This window comes from Aquila chrysaetos, chromosome 3, assembly GCF_900496995.4.
Source record: "Aquila chrysaetos chrysaetos chromosome 3, bAquChr1.4, whole genome shotgun sequence".
Classification (NCBI taxonomy): Eukaryota; Metazoa; Chordata; class Aves; order Accipitriformes; family Accipitridae; genus Aquila; species Aquila chrysaetos.
Window position 1 is genome coordinate 71425888 of NC_044006.1, and position 21772 is coordinate 71447659.

General features: G+C 37.8%; 1 protein-coding gene across 13 annotated transcripts in view; it reads left to right on the forward strand.

Annotated features, from left to right (window-relative positions):
• KMT2C (lysine methyltransferase 2C) overlaps positions 1-21772 on the forward strand; it is a 201238-nt gene that overhangs the window by 75274 nt on the left and 104192 nt on the right. For all 13 annotated transcript variants that reach the window (XM_030008068.2, XM_041122094.1, XM_041122098.1 and 10 more), the window contains 3 exons: positions 1078-1284; positions 4419-4558; positions 6201-6310. In XM_030008068.2, the coding sequence (XP_029863928.1) occupies positions 1078-1284; positions 4419-4558; positions 6201-6310 (457 nt within the window). The remainder of the gene's footprint in view (positions 1-1077; positions 1285-4418; positions 4559-6200; positions 6311-21772) is intronic.

Sequence of the window (21772 nt, forward strand, 5' to 3'; positions counted from 1 at the left end):
CTTCCCTCCACTCACCCACCCAACACAGAGTGCCACATTGGAGATGTACTGAAATCTATTTAAATGGGATCCAGGCAAAAACAAGCCTCTATCCATCCAAGTGCCTGATTCCCTGAGGCATCTTTTTGGGGTCTTAAGGGCATAAATATGAAGAAAACAGAATTGCTCATTTAAGCATAAAAAAATGTGTTAGATGGCCTTCCTTTAATGTAAACTGCATTAGTTGCAGAAGTTCACATTTTAAGTTTGTGGATATGTTTATTATAGAAATATTTTTCAGTAGCTTCCATATGATGTGACACAAGGAGGGCTGTCAGAGCTGTCATTTCAATGCTGTTGCTATGTTATGCATGTTAAAACATAATTGCAAATGGTACGGGGATATTGTGGCGGTCACAGTTCTGTAAATATAAATTTCCTTTAGTAAAACTTACAGGTATCATTTTGTTTTCAAATATTGAAGTAAATGAGGATATTTGGATTTGTGTATGCTGTATGTGTGACTGTAGCCGTTGCTGTGATTTTCTCATTATTCTTTTTTTTTCCATGTTCCATTAAACCTTTTGGTGTATAGTATTTGCACATTGTGTTACACATGAGGTGTATGTGCTTACAAAAAGGTCTATGTGCAGTAATGTTCTGTGTTCAAAAAGGCAGAGCTTTGCCTTTTTTATGATGGCAACGCCAAGTTCTTTTAATGGGTGTGAGTTGTTAATTAATTTCTTCCTCCCATTCTTTTCTTCTTTTTTGCCCTGTTTTCCAGTGCCTTTTAGCAAGCCTGTTTCTAGAGATACAAAATTTTTTAACAAAAAGGTTATATTAATCATCTGAATATTATATGTCGGGTTGTTTTGTTTTGTTAATCATGCACTTCTGTGAACAAAAAAGTTCTTTTAACGTAACTTTAAATTAGCTGGAAATAGTATTCCTGAATGCTGAATTCTGATACCTGACAGCACTTGGGAGCTTTAATTGTTTTGTTATAAAGGGTTAAATTGGCATGAAAGTTGCTCTTTAATGGTGTATCCTCTGCTGTTTTCCCCCCCCCAAAAGAAGTAATTGTCTTCCCTTTCACAGCGAACAACTCTGCGCCTTTTGTTACTGTGGAGAACGGAGCTCATTGGGACAAGGAGACTTAAAACTATTCAGTCCAACTCCTGGGTATGTTATCCCATGGAAAAACCAGCCTTTAAATAAGAGTGAAGCCAGCGACAGCACCGATGGAGCTTGTGAGAGAACTCCAAGGCAAAACTCAGTGCCGCGCAAACAGAGAGGACAGAAGAAGTAAGTCTGTTCTACAGTAAATGTGCTTGTTTGTTTGTTTGTTTTGCATGAAGTTCAGGAAGCGTCTTTACAGAGACTGGGTACTGCAGTAGGCAAATAACTTGTATTTGTGAAAATGTGGGTCATTTGGGGCGGGGGGGCGGGAACCAAACCAACGTGCAAGCAGTATAGGAATAGCTGTCTCTTCTGCTTTTTAAAGATTGTTTGGTTTCTCCCCTCCGGTGAGCATCTTGACTCTGGAAGAAGGTAGAAAAGAAACATAGCTACTGTAAAGCACAGATCCGCTTGTGAGGTTGAAGTAAAAGTGTGCACAAGCGTAGGAGATAAGGGACTTCTGACACCTCAGGTATTCCGTAGACCGGAGTGCCGAGAGGCCTCTGCCCACCTTGTTGAAGGTTTTTCCCCCTTGCCCTCCGAAGCCGGCTCTCGCAGGGGCGGCAGCAGGGTTGCAGGCACGCGGCGGGTGTCTCTGCCCCTTCGGAAGCGGGGTCCCCGTGGCCGGTGGGGTTGTAGCCATCGGAAGGGCAGCCTGAACCCCGACTCCTCTCGGGTTACTTCCACCTTTCCGTAATTCTGAGGAACGGCAGGGACGTGCACGACTCCGCAGCGGAGTTTCGTCCGATACGCCGTGCGTCCGGCGACGGCGCTTAAGATGTGACTGATGCGAGGAGGGCGTTTTTAAATCTATCCGATGGGAGAAGGGCGTTTTTAAATCTCTCCGCGCGCGAGTTTTTCCGTCGGTTCTAGGGATTGTGTCACCCAGACCGGCTAGGCGCGGTTTCACTCAGCGGCGTGCCTTGCCAACCTGCGGGATCGCTCAGGCAGCCGGGTCCGCAGCCTCGGGAGCGGGGCGGTGGGGAGGAGCGGGGCGGTGGGGAGGTGCGGGCGGCCGCCGGGCCCGGCCCGGGCCCCGCCGGAGGCCGGGGGTTGGCTGCGGGCGCGGGGCCGCCGCCAGCCCGCGGGGCCCGGCCGAGGAAGGGGAACAATAACGGGGGAGGCGGCGGCCGCGCCCGCCCGCCCGCCCGCCCGTGAGGCGGAGCCCGCCGGAGGGGCCGCGGCCGCCTGAGGGGCTGCGGCGTGGCGGGCAGGGCAGGGCTGGTGCTCTGCGAATCTGACCGAAATACACCCCCAAATTAATTAATTAACGCGCGTTCAGCGAGCTCGCCTAAGCTTAACGTTTCAAACGTGTCAGTGTTCCGCGCTTGGGCTGTGCTTACTGCTGGAGAAGCTGTTCAGCGTGTGTTACGCTTGCCCGTGTTGCTCAGGTACACGGCATACGTTTATATAATTACGTCGGTGTTGTAAAAATGCGCCTTGTGTAATGCCGGTAGAGAGAAGTTGCTTGTCTTAAAGCTAATAAAATTAACCCCCTCCCCTCAGACAGTTACTCTCTTTTATAGGCGTATGAAATACTATTTACAAAAAGGCTGAGTACAAAAGATCGGGATGGGGGGGAAAGTGTTTCTGTTCAGGGTGAAATGGCAGAGTAAATTGGGATGTTCTTTAAATGGATTGGTTTGATCTTGCGAGAAAGCTTTCATATTAATAAGAATGCCTTGTCAGTTAGGATTTAGTTTTTTCCTAACGTTCCTTTAAACTCCTGTGTTTTAAGTAGCAGTTTTAATGTTAGAGGTGGCTGCACTGGGCATGGGCACTGTTCAGGAGCCAGCTTTGTTGAACAGGATGGGTTAGTGTAATGCCTAATATATTAAGGGGGGTCTTAATGTTGATAGTGTCAGAGTTAAGAGGTTTGGGGGGTTTTTTGATGTTCAGCTTCTGTCATGATGCAGGTCGTGAAGATACCGTGTCATAATTCAAAACCTTTAATATTTCTTGGGTGGTGCAAGAGGGATGTAACTCTTTTCCCCATAAGCTAAGTTTTTTTTCATGTATTTCTGAATGTTATTGCTGAAGTAAAGCAGGCATGGTTTTCAGGAAGGCAGTTATTGCAGGTTAAAATTCCAGTGCTTACTGTACCTCTTGGCTTATGGGTGGTAGGTCGTTTCTCAGTGTCTTTTTTTACAGGTTGTAAGCAGGAGAGCAGTCAGGAAAGAGAGGTGGTTTTGTGGTGTCTCAACTCTAGAAACTTAGAAGTAACAGTAGATGCGTATGTTTGAGTTTTATTAATGGGGGAGAAGTTCAAAGAACCTTAATAGAAAACACAGCACTGCATTTCCTGCCAACTGTTGAAGAAGCATCAGTGATCAGGTCTCTTTTATCAGTAAGCGTAATGCACATCCTTAGGTGTCCAAGATAGTTTTTTGCCCGTAGGAAATAAAGGAGGAGGAGTCATGGCTTCTTTTTTTAATGGAGTAATCTGAGTTTTATTAATTGTTTTCTGTTGAGATTAGAATTTGGGAACAAATTAATAAGGTGGTCAGCTAGATCCTCCCATGTCAACACAATATAGTAGTCTTTATATCACTGCATTTTTCAGTGTTGTCTGTGTCCCCCTCCTTTCCTCCTGCGCTCCCCCCCCCTTTTTTTTTTTTTAAACATCATGATGGCATTGTATAAAGATACTTATTTCCAAGCAGCTTTTCAGTCCTGGTCTTTTTTTCTGCCTTCCCCCCACAGTTGCTGTATTTTATCTAGGCACCTTACTTCTGGCTGTGGCAGTCTCCTTTGAGGATACTGTTAATGCTGTACCCTGGACCAGCTGTTAAGACTGCCCGGAGAGGGCCATATGAAAGCTGCAGCTGGTGCTCACCACTTAGACCGCTCTCTTTTCTTCCTTCTACATCTCTTCTTCCCCAGAGTAACACAGACTGCTTGCTGTTACCTAATTCTCTATTCCTAGGGTTGGGCAAGTTTTAATATCAAACAGAAGTGGACTTTAAAAAAGGAAGCATGTGTGTCCTGAAGAATTGGAAGAGAGCAGGCTAGGGAAAGGGGCATTTTACCAAGCACTTTTTTTGTCTATTGAATAGCAGCCTTAAGTGAAAACTTCGTTATTGGGAAAAATACTGGGCTAAGGTATGAGGAAGAAAGACTTGTTCACGTTGATTTGTATTTTATCATGTCGGAAAAATTTGTATTCACTTTCTCTGAGTTTTGGATCATTGACAAGTATCTAGCTAATTGAACAAAGAATGTGGTCACTTCTAAGTTTGTTTTTCTGCTCCCCAATACAGATCTCGATCGAGTATAGCATCATGTACAAGTGTAAGCACCCAAACTGCTTCTGACGATCAGGTTGTCAAATTCTGGGATGAACTCAGTTTAGTTGGCTTACCAGATGACATTGATGTTCAAGCCTTATTTGAGCCAACAGGTAAGATGTGTTGCTATCCTCCTTTTTTCCTGTCCAGTAGTACTACAGTAGCTACAACAACAGCAAGTGAAGTTTTTCAGCTGTTGGTTTTCTGTGCTCTGGTGTTTGTCAAGTGTTTGATGATGCTTTTGTAGCTTTTGCCAATGTTATGTGGTGTTTTTGTATAGTCTCCTCTTCAAGTACTGGACAGATTTCGTTGTCAGCTTTGTATGGGGAAATTCTTGTAATCTACTGCTGAACTGATGTTCAGGTAGTAATATCTTCAGTATCATGATTCTGTTTTGGGGAGAAAAGGAAAAAGAAATGAGACACAGCTTAATATAATTCTTAAAGTCCTAATCCTGTAGCCTTACCTAATCTCCTGCTGCTAATGCGGGGCTATCGGAAATAATGGAACAGAAAATTTAAAAGAGCAGTATTGCTAGAACAATAGAGGCGTAATACACTTGCATGTTTCTGGTATCTGCAGGTTTTCTGTCAGAAAACTGGTTTGTCATCTGCTCTTTCATTTTAATGGAACTTCTCTTTTTACTCAGTTATGAATTACTTTTTCAGAAAGCATCTATGTCCAAATGCTTTGATGTCGGTAGTCCACTCACGTATTTTGCCTCAATAATGGAAATATATTTGTGCAATAATATAAATGTCATTCTTTCATGAGTGTGGAAACTAATTTCAAAGTCTAATTAAAAACAAAAAATAAAATTTAATGGTTTGTTTTAAATAGTTATACCATAGTGTGTGTGGATGGGCGAGAGGTTTATCAATCTAAATTTTAAAAGTTGTTATTATTTGTAGACTGCTCTTCCCAAGCCCTTCCATAGATTTTTGGGGTAGTTTTTTTGTTGCTGAATGATTAAGTTGACCAAGTACCTAATCTCAACAGCTAATGTAAAGCATCATGTCTAATCTGGTATAAAGCTGTCATAGAATTCCTTCAGAAGTATGCATCGTTTACATTGTTTTTCCCAGAACTGAATTAGAAACTTCTTTTAAGAGATACCTGTTGAATTCTGCAAATTCTGAATTTTTTTGTTATATAGATAAACATTTCTAATTGCACATTTATAGTCTGTTTGTTGCATTGACACAGTTTTCTCTGTCATTTATATGGTGTTTCTGTTCATGCTGTATTTTGAGCTTTTAAAAGTTTTGTGTAGAATTCTAAAGCATCATGTGAGCGTGTTCTACATGAACATACAGATCTGTATCCAGTCCTTGGGAATCATAAGTTAAGAGTACATACTTAGGCAAATGTTATCTGCAGTGAAATATAACATCAAATGTAACTGTGTGTGTGTCTCACACAAACATTGCATGTAGAATCATGCAAACCCCACTGTTAAGATTACATGATCAGGCATCTGAAAATTAGAAACAGATACACAGGGTGTGCTGAAATTAAGAGGAAGGTGTGTTATGTGTAAAAGAAAACTGCAGTATGTTTAGTGTCTGATAGTAACTGCAATGTGTTCAGCATATGATAATAAGGGCATTAAATGTTGCAACAAGAAAAACAGGAGGAAGAGAGACTATTCATTCTATCTGGCAGGTATTTACTACTAGAACTAAGTTCCATGCTTACAGGAAGTGCTTGGCAGAGTTGTACAACCAAAGCTCTTTTTCTTTCATAATGCATTAGGTCATTGCTGGGCTCATCACCGCTGTGCGGAGTGGTCATTGGGAGTCTGCCAGACTGAAGAGCAGCTATCGGTGAACGTGGACAAAGCTGTTGTCTCAGGGAGCACAGAAGTGAGTAAAAAGACTTGAATGCTGAAGCCAGTAAGAAGATATGGGGTGGGGTTGAAAAAAAGATAGTAGACTTCTGCAATACAAATAATGATCAAAAATCCACATACAGATCTCTGAGCTCACATTTATAATAAGGTTTCTTTGGTCAGGTCTCCATGATAAAATCTACTGTTGCAATTTATTAAAAAGGCTTATGGATTTGATTGGAATATATCATTAATTTAGTTCTGAGTTAACTAGAATGTAGGAAGTACCGGACTGACCAAAACAAAATACAGACATGAGAAAAGTTGAGTTCAAATTAGCAAATGCCCTGCTAGGTAGAGGAAATACTTATTTTGCCAGTTTATATTCTGAAGTTATATGACTCAAATATAGTAAAAAAAAAAAAAAGGTCAATTACTTTCATACCAGTTTAAAAAAGCAGGTTAGTATAGGAAAACTACTGTTTACCACAAAGCCTATGTTGTTACTTTAAATATCGATATATAAATATTTAGTCTTTTAATTTGAAATAGTAATGTATTTGCAAAACTAGGTTTCTTTGAAAAGGACAGACTGCTTCTGGTGTCATATTCTGATAGCATTTTGAAATGATGAAGAGACATATTTCACATTGTTTTTACCTCGTGTAGCTATATTTTTTTAGTTGTATTTAATCGTGTCTGGTAGATTATTTTAATAATTTTAGTTTTTTCTATACTAATGAGCCATGCTATCAAAAAATCTGTATAATTTTTGCTGTTTTCCCATGATCATGCTTAGGCTTATTTTTACTTCATTCTTCATGTTTTTCATGCATTATATGAAAACAAAAAAAATGCAGAAGATACCAGTAAATGTTCTCTGTTGTGTGGACTAAAAAGCTGTTTTAAATCAGTCTTTCAATATAAGCCATATAATACAGCTTTCCTTGCACCTTCTACTTTTACTCATACTGAATAAATGCTTTGCTTTGAATAATTTAATTGATTTCTGTGTATCTGCTTTCAAAATTAAAGACTATTCAGAATGAATGAACCTGACAGTATTAACTTCTACATGAGCTTGAAGATGTTAGAACATTTGTGTGTGTGTGTGTGTCTATGTATAAAAAATTATAAAAAGAATTGAAAGAACATCCAAAATCGGTTGGTTTGGGTGTGTGGGGTTTTTTTGTTTGTTTGGCGGTTTTTTGGTTGGTTGTTTTTTTTTTTGTTTTGTTTTTTAAATCTCACTGCTGAAAAGTTTTCGTCTCTTTGTTTTTGGCTGATGATAGTGGCTTGTAGCCATTTTGTGATCAGTTAATTCCCATCTGCAGTCATTTTCATTATGAAATTCTGGTTTCTAACAGAAGTCCTTGCCGCAGTGTTCAAGCTTGTATTTTGCTCTATGGAATTTCATCCTGTTTCCTTTATTTCAGTTCCATTTCTTTCTGTATGGTACCTTGCTCCTCCCCTGTGCCTCAGGGTGATGGTGCCTCACCTTCACGTCATCAGTACATTTTAAGTTTTGTGTAGATGTTTATAATATAATGCAAATATTTACATAAAAATTCTTGAGGAATGCAACATTTCTCTGGTGTTATAGTTTCCATTTCAGCCATGTCTTTTCATGGGCTGCTCTGTAGCTTCTCTACTAATCTTTTCAAATTCTGCAAATAATTTTTAGATATCCCTGTTGCACATGTTTCAGTGCAATGCAGAGAGATGAGAGAAATTGGAATCGAGTGCCATTCTGTGTATTTTCTATTCAATCTTTGCTGAAACCATTGAGAAACTTTCTTTGCTGTAATAGAGCAGTCAGCCAGCAAAGGATGACGTTGGTTTGGTTATTCTCTTTTATCCTTCTTGTGACATCCCCAGGGAGAGCAGAGTAAAAGCGCAGCTGTGATTGATTCTAGAGGAATTGCTAGACGAAATGGGACATCTTTATCCCATGATCACACCAGGGAATTTTTTGCTTTTAATTTTTTTCAAGAAATAAGAAGCAAACTCTTCTGTAGTTCTCTGTTCCTGACCATGGAGCACCAATGTGGGGGTTGCTCAAAGAGTTTGTGTATAACTGGTTTGGGGCCCAAGTAATCCTGTGTTTGCTTGTGTCCAGGCTGTAGTGCTTGGTAATAATTTTTCCACTGCTTTTTAACTTACTGCTAAGCTAAAGAAGGCACAAAAATGTATGAGGTGCTGGTTATTGTATGTGATAGTGGAAAAGTGTAAGGGAAGAAATTTTCTTCGCGTGAGGTTATTTTAAAAAGTTGTGAATGAAAGGTATAGCAATTGATGTATGCTTTTGCATTTACAGCTGCTTGTGCTTTGCTTTTGCTAAAATTTTAGGCTTCTTTCTAATGTGATGTTACTGCATTTTAAAAGTAAAGTTTCTATTTAAATGTTCTCAATACTGTTGGCAATGCAGATGCAAGTATGCGCTTAGGGCATACAGAAAAATAGTTTAAATAAAAACAAGCTGTATGCTATTTCCTCTACTTGCCACCAAATTTACTTAGGGTTTTGTTGTTGTTGTTTGCTTGGTTGGGGATTTCTGTCTTCTTGGAAGTCCCTCTGGCATGACATGGGTTTATGATGTGGTCTGCAGCATTGACATCTTTCCTTAGCTGGGAAGGTATGTTTTCTTTTCCTTATGTTCATGTAGAGATTAATTTTTGACATGTAATAAACTTCTTCTTGATAGTATAGTCTGTTGGTTTAGGTCTTTCAATTTGTGGAGAGCTTTTGGGGGCTGTTCTTACCTTGAGGCTCTCTAGCTTGTAAGTTACATTCATGTTTCTCATTAGTTAAGTTGCCTATTGTTTGCAAATCTGTTTTAACTGGATATGACAGTGTTTCTTATTATTCTGTTTATGGTTCGAGATGTCCATTTGGCTTCACTGAACTTGTGATTGCATTAATAAAGCTTGTGTGGACATATTTCATTGACCTATTCCAAAGCATGTATGTTAATTCATTTTGGTTTTCTTCTTGGCACATGTTTGCTGAAGGTTTAAAATACACTGTAGAGATCTCAGTATCTGTGCATGTTTCACAAAATACCCTGCTTAGCTTGTCTTTCTTCTTCAGCTCTTTCTTTTCATTCACTCATTTTGAAGTCCTGGCAAAGACATCTGACCAGTTTGTTACAGGTATTTGTGTCTAGACATAGGTGGGTTCTTTGCCTCTCTTTAGTGTTAATGAGTGCACATACATACATCTGTATATGTGAGGTGTTTGAAATCTTGTGCATGATGTTGTTTTATAATAACTGACAAATAAAAGCTGGAATACGCAGTTAAGTTTATGGTAGTGGATGTACTCTAGCCCATACGGCTGGTGTAGGTGACTCATTTCATCTCATTGCTTGTCTTGCTTACCTCGCTTATCTCAGCAAGTGAGAGTCATGGATTTTCTCAGAACCACTTTCTAAGTTTAAAAAGGTCACAAGGAAGAACTGGTGATCCAGGTGACAAGCACAGCATCAGAAGAGCTTTTCTCAAAATGACTGTTAAGAATTCACACACTTATCTCTAGAGCTTGTATAGTATGTAAGTTGAAGAGCCTGCACACCCAGCTATGGCAGTTCCTTCCCCCACTACTTTTAATAGGTTTTGATGGGGTTTTGGAGTAACTTTGTTTTGAGTTTTGAAACAAAAGAACCCTTTGGAATATAGACGGGGGAGAGAAAACATCCGGTGCTTTGCATGATCCAAAACTTAACTAAATTTTCTTATAGTTCATAAATGCTCTACTCAGTATATAAAAATTACCATAGTAGAGAAGCTGTCATATTGTCAGCTTTATGAAGATAGATTTTTATCAGTAAGGTGTTTCTGCAGATATTTGTGGTGGGATGCAAAGATGGTGTGAAATGGAGACTTAGTAAGATAAAATAAGCAAAGGAAGCTGAACAGAAATCAGTTTTTGCTGAAAAAAGTAAAAGATGTGTACAAGTAGAGTTTTCTGCTTTTTCTGGTATTTCTGGCTTCAGTCTTATGCTTTTTTAACTATGCTGCTTTTTGATATTTGGAAGTGTGAACTTACTGGCATTACCATTTAAAATTGAGGCCTTTAGGGCTTGCATCTGCTCAGCTTTTAACAAGAGTGGTTTCTGAAATATTTTCAGGTATTTTTAAATACTGCTTTATAATTTCCTTGTTTATTTTACGTATATTGAGTAGGTGGCTGTTTCTCTATAGTCAGCTGAGGAGATAATAAAGTTTACTACTTGTCTGCCTTACGGTGTCTAGCCATAGCTCTTCTTTATGCTACAAAGTCCCAAATAAGGTCAGCTGCTTTTTTCCCCTAATATGCAAGTAGCTCAATTCAAGAAGTGTATTTAAGGAAGGCACAGTAGATAATGTGTTTGAACCCCTTTTGAAACAAACTGTACACAAGAAATGAATGCAATTGTAACTTTCCCAGCCAGCTTTCTCTTCTGATAAGATGTAGAAAGCAGTTTACAATTCTGGGAGAATTTGTCAAGGACACTAAAGTCAAAGAAAACAGTATTAGTGGAAACCAGGGAGGTTCCTATCTACTTAAAGACTGAATAGGGGAAACATGATAGTAATGAAGTGTCTAAAGCAGTGATTCTAAAAAACTGAGTTAACTCTGTTTCCATTTTATAAAATGTGGATTTCTGTATAGCTCTTTGCATATTTACCTACTTCACAGCTTTCATTTTTCCAGTAATAGTCAAGTGTTTCTTCAGGACCAAGACTCTTGCAGCCAGGCAGCTGAAAAATAGCTGTCTTCTCCCACCGATCCATTATTTATTTATTTATTTATTTTTTCCAGTTAATCAGGGCAGTATCTTCTCTCTGTACAAGGCAGCTGTTTTCAGCTCCTGCTGAGTTTCTGCAGGCATTGTTTGGCATGTTATCATTGCTGGGAACTGTAGGAGTTGTTGCTTTGCATAGAGGCAAACTAATCAATGGTATCTAGCCTTGTTCCAGACTCAAAATGATCTGCTGTTTTGACACTCCTCTCTCCTGCAAGCCCTTTTCACATGGTAACACAATCTTGAAAATTTTTTTTAACGCAGCTTCCCTTGAATTCTGTCACCAGAAGTAGGAGATTGTGCTGTTTGTAGATGCTTCCAAGTTGGGGCAATGTCACAAGGCTTGCATATTAAGTATCTCACTCAAACTGTTTCTTAAAGCCCTTTCCATCTACTGTTTTTAATTCTTTGCTCTTTGCTCAAGACTCAATTCTAGCATGATGCTTACCAAGCTAGACCATAAAAGATACAAATTGAGGGGAAAGTTGGGAAGCATTGAAAATGTTTATACTTTTTTTTTTTTTTAAGTTTTTGTCCATATTTTGACTGTATCTTCACCCCTTAGCCTCAGTACACTTCTGATCTTGTTGAGACTTGTCCATGTTTTTAGTGGTATGTGTGTATGTTTACTTGTGCTGCTTTAAGTTGAAAACTGATTTGGCTAAACTGATACTTCCTTTTGTTGTTCCTTGTGTGTAAAGAGAAGCATCAACATCTTAATATACTATTAACTTCATACACAGTGGAGGATTGTGCGCATTTAGCCATAGCAATTTTTCAGCTAGTTTTACTTTTTGTGGGCGTAAAAACTGTGTGTGAAAAATGGTTTAGATGACAGAATCCTGAAGATAGGGATGGTGTTGGCTTCACATATGTCTCAACATAGCTGGACAGGGCATGCAGCGATGTCTTTTTTTTGAGATAAGAGTGCAGGATTTGCAGTTCCTTGATGCTCTAAAAACTCCCTTCTTCTTTTCTCATTATTGGAAGAGCTAGTAATTCTTAAAGCCAGGGAAAAATGCATAAAGAACGTCATCTGTCATAATTTATACCATTTCTGGGCAGAGTCCTCTGTATTTGCCCATTTTTCAAGGAGAAGCTTTGTAACGTGATACTAAATGAGCAGCTCTGGTATTCAGAAGTTCCTCTCCCAACTCTTGGGGTTTTTTTTATGGTACTTTTGCACGCAGAAGGCACTTGGCTTCTCTTCATCTTCCTTCACTGCAGCTTGGGAGTGACTACCTGGCTGCCCTATTGGAGTGGCTTCTGATTTTATCTTACAGAGTGGGGGTTTTTTTCCTGTATTTGCTTTTGTCTTGCAACTGAGGAAGGAAGTACTGCAGGAAGTATTCTTCCAAAATAACATTTCTACTTTTTTTATGGGTTGCTGTCTCATAGAGAACTCTAGCACAGAAAGTGCTAGAGAAAGACTGGAGAAGACTCATCAAGAAGACACTTCCATATGGTTTTGGTCAGTTTAGTAGTTTTATTCAGTTCCTAGTATGTTTTAGAAATTCTGTAACAGTTTGGCTGTGGGGGCCATGAGGTATTTCAGTTTTCAATGAATTTCCCTCTTGTTATTTTGGAGTTTCTCTAGAGGTTTGTAGCCATTTCCCTGCCTATGATGACAAGCTTTGTACTTCAAGGAAAGACATAGTGACTAAGGATACAGCTTTGGAAACATTTTAACACTGTAAATTATCATCCATGAATTAGTCTGTTCCAGAACGGTTGGGATTTTGGTCATCTAAAGCCAGATCATTTGTGTCTTGGAGAATGTGAATCAGACTGTACTTACAGCTTGTTAATGACATCAGAAACGTTAAGTCAATTATTTTATAACTATTTTCCAAGTTCTGCAAAGCAGCTGTGGTATCTTAAAATTATCATAGTCGGGTTTGGATTACTACATGTAATTCTTCTGGAACACCTTTGTACACGATAAATGATGTCAGTACAGCTTTGGTAAATCTGTTCACGTTCAAGAGCTGCCATGGGACCTGTATGTGCATTCAGTTTTTTGCAGGTCCAGCAGTTTGAGAACAGATATTTGCCTGCTTAGTAAGATTTACAACTTAATTCTCTTAAATAACTGTCACATGAACAACGATTAAAGTATTCTTTCGTTTGAACCAAAATAAGCTTTACCACGACGTACTCTTGTTCATTTGAAGTCATTGTCCTGTAGTAGCTGCTTTGAAAAGCATACAGCAAAATAGAGGAACCAGTCATAGGGAAGAAGTGAGAATAAGCAGGTAAGAAGAAGGAAGAAGGTTATAATTTGAAATTACTAGGATTATTGAAAAATTCACCCTTTCCTGTTTTCTTCTCACCTATAATCTGACTCTAGGAGCCAAAGCAAATAAAGCGTAATTTAATATACTTCATGCAAAAAACCCCCAACAACTAGCTTTTTGCCTAGTAGTTGTTTTTAAACCTATAGTCATTTTTGCCAAATTTTTGTGATTTTTTTTGTTTGTTTGTTTCAAATTATCCAGTGGGATTTTGTGCATTCTATTTTTTCTTCTGCAGTGAAACACGGAACAGAAAAAACTAAATTACAGTTCTAACAGACAAAGAATTTTGTTCCCTGTCAAAACACACCATCTTTAAAACTGAGTTTAGGACTCAGCTCTCAAAAGACAGTTTTCAGCTTCCTCAGTTGTCTCCTAGACCACATTTTCTATTACAAAATAACATACATTTTTCTATATCCCTGCTGGTATTTAAGAAAATGAATTAATAGTTAAAACTGGGTAGATGTGAATCAAGAACTTTACCCTTCTCTGCTTCTAATACGTTTTTGTACGTTATTTTGGCACATGAAGTATGGATACCTTGGGATCTAATCTAAGTGTGGGACTCCACACTTGGATGTGGATCTTCAGTGATGTATTTAAAAGTTGGAAAGGATTGCTTTGAAATAGAGTGGTGTGTCTGAATAGTATGATCATAAAGTGAGAGGCAGTAGAATGTGGAAGAAATGTGGCTAATGTAAAGTCTAAACACTTCTGATGAAAGAAAGAGTCTGAAATAGATTTTAATTTTGAATTTTCCATTTAGTGAGAAAGAAAACTTATTTGTTTTACTAGTGTTTCTGATATAATTGTTGCTCACTCATGAATACTTTGATACTTGAGTAAGCCTGCATACGTTACTGAAAGAGAGATTGTTTATAAGTGTTGATTGTGATAGTCTGATTGAGATTTGCTGAATGAATAGCTGATCTGTTTTTTCTTTCCCCACCAGTTGTTAGATGGATTAATATTTCAGATTTGTACCATCTGATGTGAAATATGCTCTTATCATTAAGTAACTTTTCAAGTCAGCCAGGCAATGAAAAAAATAAGGGGATAAAAAGGTACAGTATTAAACTTGTTTCTGAAATAACCTGATAATTATTAGGCTATCTGAATTTGTGCCTAACCAAAATTTAATTTTAAAGAAATACATAATTTTTCACTTATTTTTTCCATTATTTAACATATTTATTGTTAACATTCCAATAAAGCTAGTACTGTGCTTCAGCATGTTAAGGTCTTTGGAGTTTTTATGAGTGGAAAAGTCTATTATAAATGTGAAGAAATACTTATTTCAAGGTTATGTGACACATCCCTGATTTAGCATTTTTTAAAATTAGCATTTCAAGAAACAGAAAATGTTCCTTTCTTTAGAGACATAAAACACACTGTCCTGTTCATGTGCTAATATACAGTAGAGTATCAATATACCAAATGTTGGCAAAGCGTTTGATTTTAGAGCTTTTTCTGGGTACTTGTTTTGGGAGTTTGATTCTTAATAAGTGCAAGTACTTTAACGTGACTTTCAGCCTTTATAGTAGTTCTTTGCTTTATAACCTGTTATCATCATGATTCTGACCTGTTGACTAGAAAAAGGAGCACATGATAATGTGAGACCAATTTAGCTATAGTTAATTTTTTATTGTCTTCAACATGTTGAGTCTATTTACAAGAGGAAGGCAGGCATTAATTTATGAACTAGTTTGGAGGAGCATTTGTCTTCAGATGAAGCAGAAGAAAATAAATTTTTAAACTTTTTTTTTTTTTGAGATTTTTCTTTTGATTTGCTTCATCCTGACCCTTCTGTGAAATAACAGCTGTGTTTGTATCCCTACCTTTTTGTTTCAAAGTATATGAAAAAAAACCACTGTGAATTTGTCTGCACAGCAAGTAGTATTGTCAGTGCACATTATAACTCACTGATTAGAGTGAAACTGTGTCTTGTTCCTTCTTTGGTCCGTAAGAAATAAGTGGTAGAGGTTAACCCCTGCCAGCTGTTGCAAAGGGACAATGACTGGTGCATGTATTCTAATACATACATTTTAGGTTTAGGTAATAAACTTATTCAGAGTAAGAGAGGACTTTGTGTAAACTGTCAGTTTTTTCCAGTGCATTAATACAATTTCTCTGACTTCATTGCCCAGTTCCCCCTGCAATTTTGCAGACCCGAACAGAAGCACAATGTCATTTCTAGAAAAATTATCTTCCCGTAATAACTGCGTTTGTGGAACACAGTAGCAAATGAGGAGGGAAAAGACTTGGATTACTTAGGCAGCATAAGACATCTTTCCCTAAGATGGTTCATACAGCTTCATCTAAAGTAGAGTGTTTGATTTTTCAGCCTCACCCATTCCTTTTTCTCTCCCACTGCAGTGGTGCCAGGAGGCTGTTCTGTGGGAGCTCACCCTGTAAGCGCTCCCTTGGCACTGAAGTCGGAGAGCAGAGTCAGCCTTAAGAGTTTTCAGTCTGTGGGTTTTTTCAAGAAGAATGCTTTGAAAAATGCACCTTTCTTGAACTCTAGATGTCAAATAGGTGGGTACTAGAATCAGGGGAGAGAAATTGTTGCTACAAAGACATTTCTGAGAGGGTTTTGATGCTGAATAGGCAATCGGCATTGCAGATGCTAAGGGCAGTCTGTGAGGTGTAGGAAACAGACAGAGTGGACTAGGGCCACAGAGAGAGACTGAGAGGGAAGCAGCAATAGCCCAGAAATGAAAGCCGAAAAGCCTAGCTGAGAAACATGAAAGGGCCTATGTTCCTGAAGGAATTTCCAGTGCAGGTTTCCTTTATTCAGTAACATTCAGTGAAATAATTTACTGAAAGCTCTGAAGTGAAATTGTTTAGTGTGTGTTCCAAACTGGTGAAGTGTATTTCACAAAGACCTTTTCTTCCTTTTTGCATGACTTGAGTAGAAAACACTTTTCATAATACGCCCAAAGAAATTCTCTATTTTCTTTTTTCTTCCCCCCACCTCCCCCCTTTCTTAAATGTTACTCTGAGCATTAAGGCAGGGACATACTAGTTCACGTTGAGGTGGCACTCTGTTGCTGGGCATTTCATTTCAAGGTTTTATAATCTATCTATACTAAGTTATTTTGGGGGCTTATGTGTTAAAAACAGGGAGAACCCAATCTCTGAAGGGCAATGAAAGCCCACTAAAGGAAAATTGCACTGTCTCTTAAACCAAGATTGTACCTTCTTCCTCAGCTAGCGCTTCAGTTTGCTGGTGGGACTGACCTGTTTTGGTGTTTTGTCGTAGAACATGAGAATACGGATGCTTTGGGCCCCCCCTTTCTCCTGTCTTTCTATGCTCAGCAGCAGTAGCATAGTCCTTCAAGGTCTACAAAAGAAAGAAAATGACAATAGAATGCCCCCAAATTTTAAATGTGGGACAAGTAAATAACAAAATGTTCTTTTAAAAATCTATGAAAATATTTACAAATTTATTTAAATTATTATCCCAATTTCAGCAGGTAAGAAGACTGGAGGTCTGTATATATTAAAAAAAAGGCAGGAAACCATACCCATCTCTTAACAAGCATGTCAACAGTAAGCCCATAGAAACTTACACAAGGAAGTGTAGGAGTACCACTTATCTCCTCACTTCTGTAGGTATTTGAATGCAACCCTCATTTTCCTACCTTACTGCCGCCTCACTCGTGGCTGGTTCGTATTTAAATATTTTATATTCAGTCTTTTCCATAGCTAATGTGGATTGATCTGTTGCTTTTTTTTAATGTTAGTGCTTAAGGGTCTAATTTTGCCTTTGTGTGGTGGCTACATTTATGAAAAAAGATTAATCAGTCTTTTGTAGTTAATATTGGTTAGTTTTAGTCAAGGACGGGTTCTCATTATGCTTTGAGCATTATAGAAATAAAAAGGCATCTTCCTTGCCTTCAGAAGCTTACTCTTTAATAGATAGCACATAAAAATAAAATAAAAGGAAAAAATACCCCTATGGGACAAGTTATAGGTATATTTTTTGAGCTGTAGCATTGTTTGGTTAGTGTTAGACAATTGACTTATCTTGGTTTTGTAGCAGTTTCCCTTTTAAATAGTATTTTATTTACTAATGTCTTTTAAATTTTTCATGGATGGTGGGTTACATGCTTTTTTTTTTTTTTTTAACAAAAACTTTGAAGTTCAGACTCTTTAATAAAATTAGAATTATAAAGTGGTTTTGATTACTCCAATCAAAAGAGTCTGAGTAATATTTTTCCTGCTAATATAAATTATATTATGGGTTTTCATTTGGGGTTTTCACCCATCCTCAAAAAATCATACAAACATTTTAATTTAAAACTCAGGAGTACTCATATTAGTCTGTTGGCATCAGTTTGCTTTTAAGCAGCAGCCCAAGAACTGCTTCTTGAGATTGGTCTACTCAGCAGCTTGAAAATCAAACCATTAGCAAAAAATAGTTTTGAACTCCCTAAAGATTTTGTTATTGACTTCCATTAGTGTAAGTTCTGTCCCAGAGTTGCAGATTGAGCATAAATATTGCAGGCATCAGTATGAAGTCGTGCCATTAATGCAGGTGTCCTTGAGTGTTTTTTTAATAACATGGAACAAATCACGCATGAGAGATAATCTTCACAAATGTGGACCAACTGCCCTTTATGTGCAAGTGCATAAAAGACTCAGTGATAAGGACAGACATTACTTGCATTAAAGCTCTTTTTTCTAATGATCTAGGCTACTATTGATAGTCATCTCTTTATGAGAAAGAATTAATATTGTTTATTTTCTTTTACATAATTGTCCTCTCCATTCTGCAGATCTGACCTGGGAATAAAATGCAGGCAGACAATGATAGGTCTGCTGCCACTAATGAACTTGTAGGTGTTCCATGAGTCATAGTCATGATTAATATTAAATAATAAGAATCCAATTAAATAATATTAATTGAAGAACTGATGAAGTGGCATGTTCTCAAATCAGCTTAAGCTTTTTTTACCAGTGTGTTTTTTCTTCAGTGATATTAATGTATTCCTTCAAAGATGTCATGTTCCTGTTCAGTACATTTGGGGGGAAAAGTAGCTGTCATGAAATAAATAAAAAACTATTTGCCTCCTGGAGCATCTAACGTTGGAAAAACTTGGTACACCCTACATGTATTGCTGTGATATGGTCTCTCTTCAGATACAGTGAGAATACATGTTTTCAATCTGCAATCTAGACAGTTGGTTTTTTTTTTAATAACACTGCAGGTATTTCCACATCTAGCCTTCTCCCTTCCAATTTTTAATTCATAAAGTAACATTTCCTTCTGTTTAAAAAATTTTCCCCCACTCTGCTTCTGTATGACGTTGCCTTGTAAAGAACTGGGAAGAGTGGCAGATTCTGCAGAGTAAGTAGTGAATCTGGATCTAAAACTCCTGTCAAATATCCAAGCAAATACTGGTATATTTTTTTCCTTCCAATTATTGCAGGTTGTTATGGCTTTATTAGGTGTTATTTGTATGGTACTTCCAGGGAGATGTGTTGACAAATCATAAACCTTTAAAGGCGAATAGAGACTTTTAGAGAAATAATACGAGAAGACAGTTCAGTTGCTATCACCATTCTTTGAGCTTTGTAAGGAAAATGCTGATCTTCCAAAATGCAAATGGATTTGATACGTTAAATAGGTAAGAGTTTCACGTTTTCCAAATGTCATATCAGGTGAGCGTTTTTAATGAGAGTAACTTGAAATAGATGGTGAATTGTTGGGAAGACTGTTACCGTTCTGCATCCATCACATCAGAATGTGCCTTGGGCACTTCCAGAATGTTTGCTTTCTGTCAGACATAAAATATTGTGATGGATAAATCCCCCAGTAAAGGTCGGACCTGGCAGCAGTGCTCACTCATCTGAGAAACTAAAAGGTCAGAATACTCAAGGTTCTGGTAAGACTAGAAGCTGAGCGTCACAGTAGGGTATGGTTGTACTTCCACTCTTAATTTTATGTGAGCCTGTTGTTATTTGGTAGTTCTGGAAGTTCATTTCTGTAGGCGTGTGCACTGTTACAGCCTTATGCACCAGTTCAGTGTTTTTCAGCCTTTGCTGAACTCCTTTAATTGAAATAAATCCATTTTGTGGTAAACCATCTCTTGCCTTATGGGTGTTTCTAGTAAAGTATGCATCCTAGCACTGTGACAGCATTGTTATCTTAACACTACCACAGAATTAGGATGATCATCTGATGCTAAGATTTCCATGCCATCAGAAAAAATTGGTTTTAGAAAACAGTGATTGAATCTTGATTGTTTTAGCCATCTGAACAGTCTCTCTTAATACTACTGGACCACTCACATGAATTAGCTGAGCAGCCTGTGTCTGTTGAAGAGTTTATTTGTAGATGATTATGATTATTAAGCCTAGGAACCACAGTGAAGCAGACTTCCCACTGTGTTAGTGTGGACAGTCTATGTTTAGGGCTTGTAACTTTGCTGTGGATTTACAGCCTGGTCTGTGTGGAGCAGCAGGGAAATGCGCTGTCCATAGTGTAACACGGAATCGAAAATACAACTCTCAGAATCTCAGGCTGGCTTGTGCTCTTTCTCCAGGCCCATGTCTTTTGTTGAACCAAATTATTTCCCCTTCCCTAGTTCTGATGCATTATTCATGTTATTTCAATACAGTTTTACTTTAGAAAAAGGAATGGGATTTCCCCATTTTATTGTAAACATTGTGAGAAAGAGCTTTTAGGACATTATTCTAGTCCTAGTTTAGCGGTAACCAGGTAAGAATAAAAATAGCAAAACCTCCTTTGCCTGTCATTAGAGATTAAGGAAAAGCATTACGAAGAAATAGGAGTGTGCTTTGTTTGACGTATTTTCTGTTTGCTACATATGAAACAGAAGCTTTGTCTAACTGTGCCATACTCCTTCAGGAGTGTGAGAAGCCTGTTATACATAGCAACATGAAAAACTACACAGAATCTTGTAGTGGAGAAAAGGAATTTTAATGTAAAAGAGACCAGGTGGGAATTGGTGCCAGAACAGAAGTAAATATGTACATTTACTAAGGGAATCTGTGACATATAAAGCATAACACTATTTCCTGGCAGTTTTTTCCATTTGATGGCACTAATATCTGTATAATTAAGAGCAATGGAAGTATTTAGAGGAAGACTGTATACTGTTATAAACCATTCTTTTTTTAATTGAACAGCTGTAATTTCTACCAATGGAACAAACTATGTTATAAGAAAATGATTATTAGTTTAAAATGCAAAGTTAAATGAATGCAAAATTAACAAACAGATGGTGAAGAATTATTGTGTTTTATTTTACTCCTGGGTAAAAGGGCTCATGCATGATTGTAAAAATGTCATCACACTTCGTAAACCTGAAAGCAAACAGAATTTGCAGTTGAGCACATCTGTTTTGGGACACTGCTAAAGGGTTAGAAGAATCAATGTTGTTTTCAAATAAGGGTATTCATCAAAAGGATATCATTTACTTAACAGTTATGGCTTCTGCTAAGCATCAGACTTAATGTTCTGTGGAATTCATTACAAAATTTGGCAGCTTTTTTCTTCACAAGCTACTGAGGCAGCATGCCGCAAAACGAAACAAACAGCCCCTTCTTATCCTCCCCTCCCTGAACCCCAGAACAACAATTGAATTACCTGCTAAATATTTGACCAGCAATTTCAGGATTTAAAATTCTAGGTCAAGATGTCACACTTCATGATGCTTGCCCAAGGAATGTCAGTGATGGAATAAGATGGAAAGATAAGGGGCTTATTTGTTTATTTCAGTAGCTAGTGAATTTAAAAAAGGATTACGTAATGTTTGGGGATACCATGTTTTGGGAGGAGGAATGGGAGAAATATGTGTAAATGACTAATTTAGTCAAATTGAAAAAAAACCTAAAAGCCCCAGCCAGATAAAGCATGTGAAGCTTTTATTAGAAAAGAAATTATATTAATGTTTCAAGCTGGTAGTTTCAAAGTATGCCATCTAATTGCTTTATTTGAGCTCAATTTACAAAAATTAGTGAACTGAAGATGTAGGATTTTGTTTACGATGACTCTGTGCCATTTGGAGAGTGCAATTTAGGAACAGCCAAGGAAATAAGAATTATGAACAATAAGGTACTGATTGCAGTCAGTGGGGAAGGAATACTAAGGAGGTGCTCACTAATGAGGAAGGTATTAAAAGCAGGAAATTCTTGTATTTTTTTATGTCTGTACATAATCCAGAGTTCCTTGTCATGCCATCCCTACTATTACCTTGTAAATTAGGTGTATCATTGAGTGTATGTAGTGACTTTTGCTGACTTTAACTTTCTGTTAAACTGAGTTAATATATCTACAAAATCTTTGTTAAAAGAATGCATTATTAAGACTATAAAATCAAGCACACAAAGTTAGGGCATGCCAGAAGACAGGTTGTCTGCGCACAATTAATAACCTTTGCAC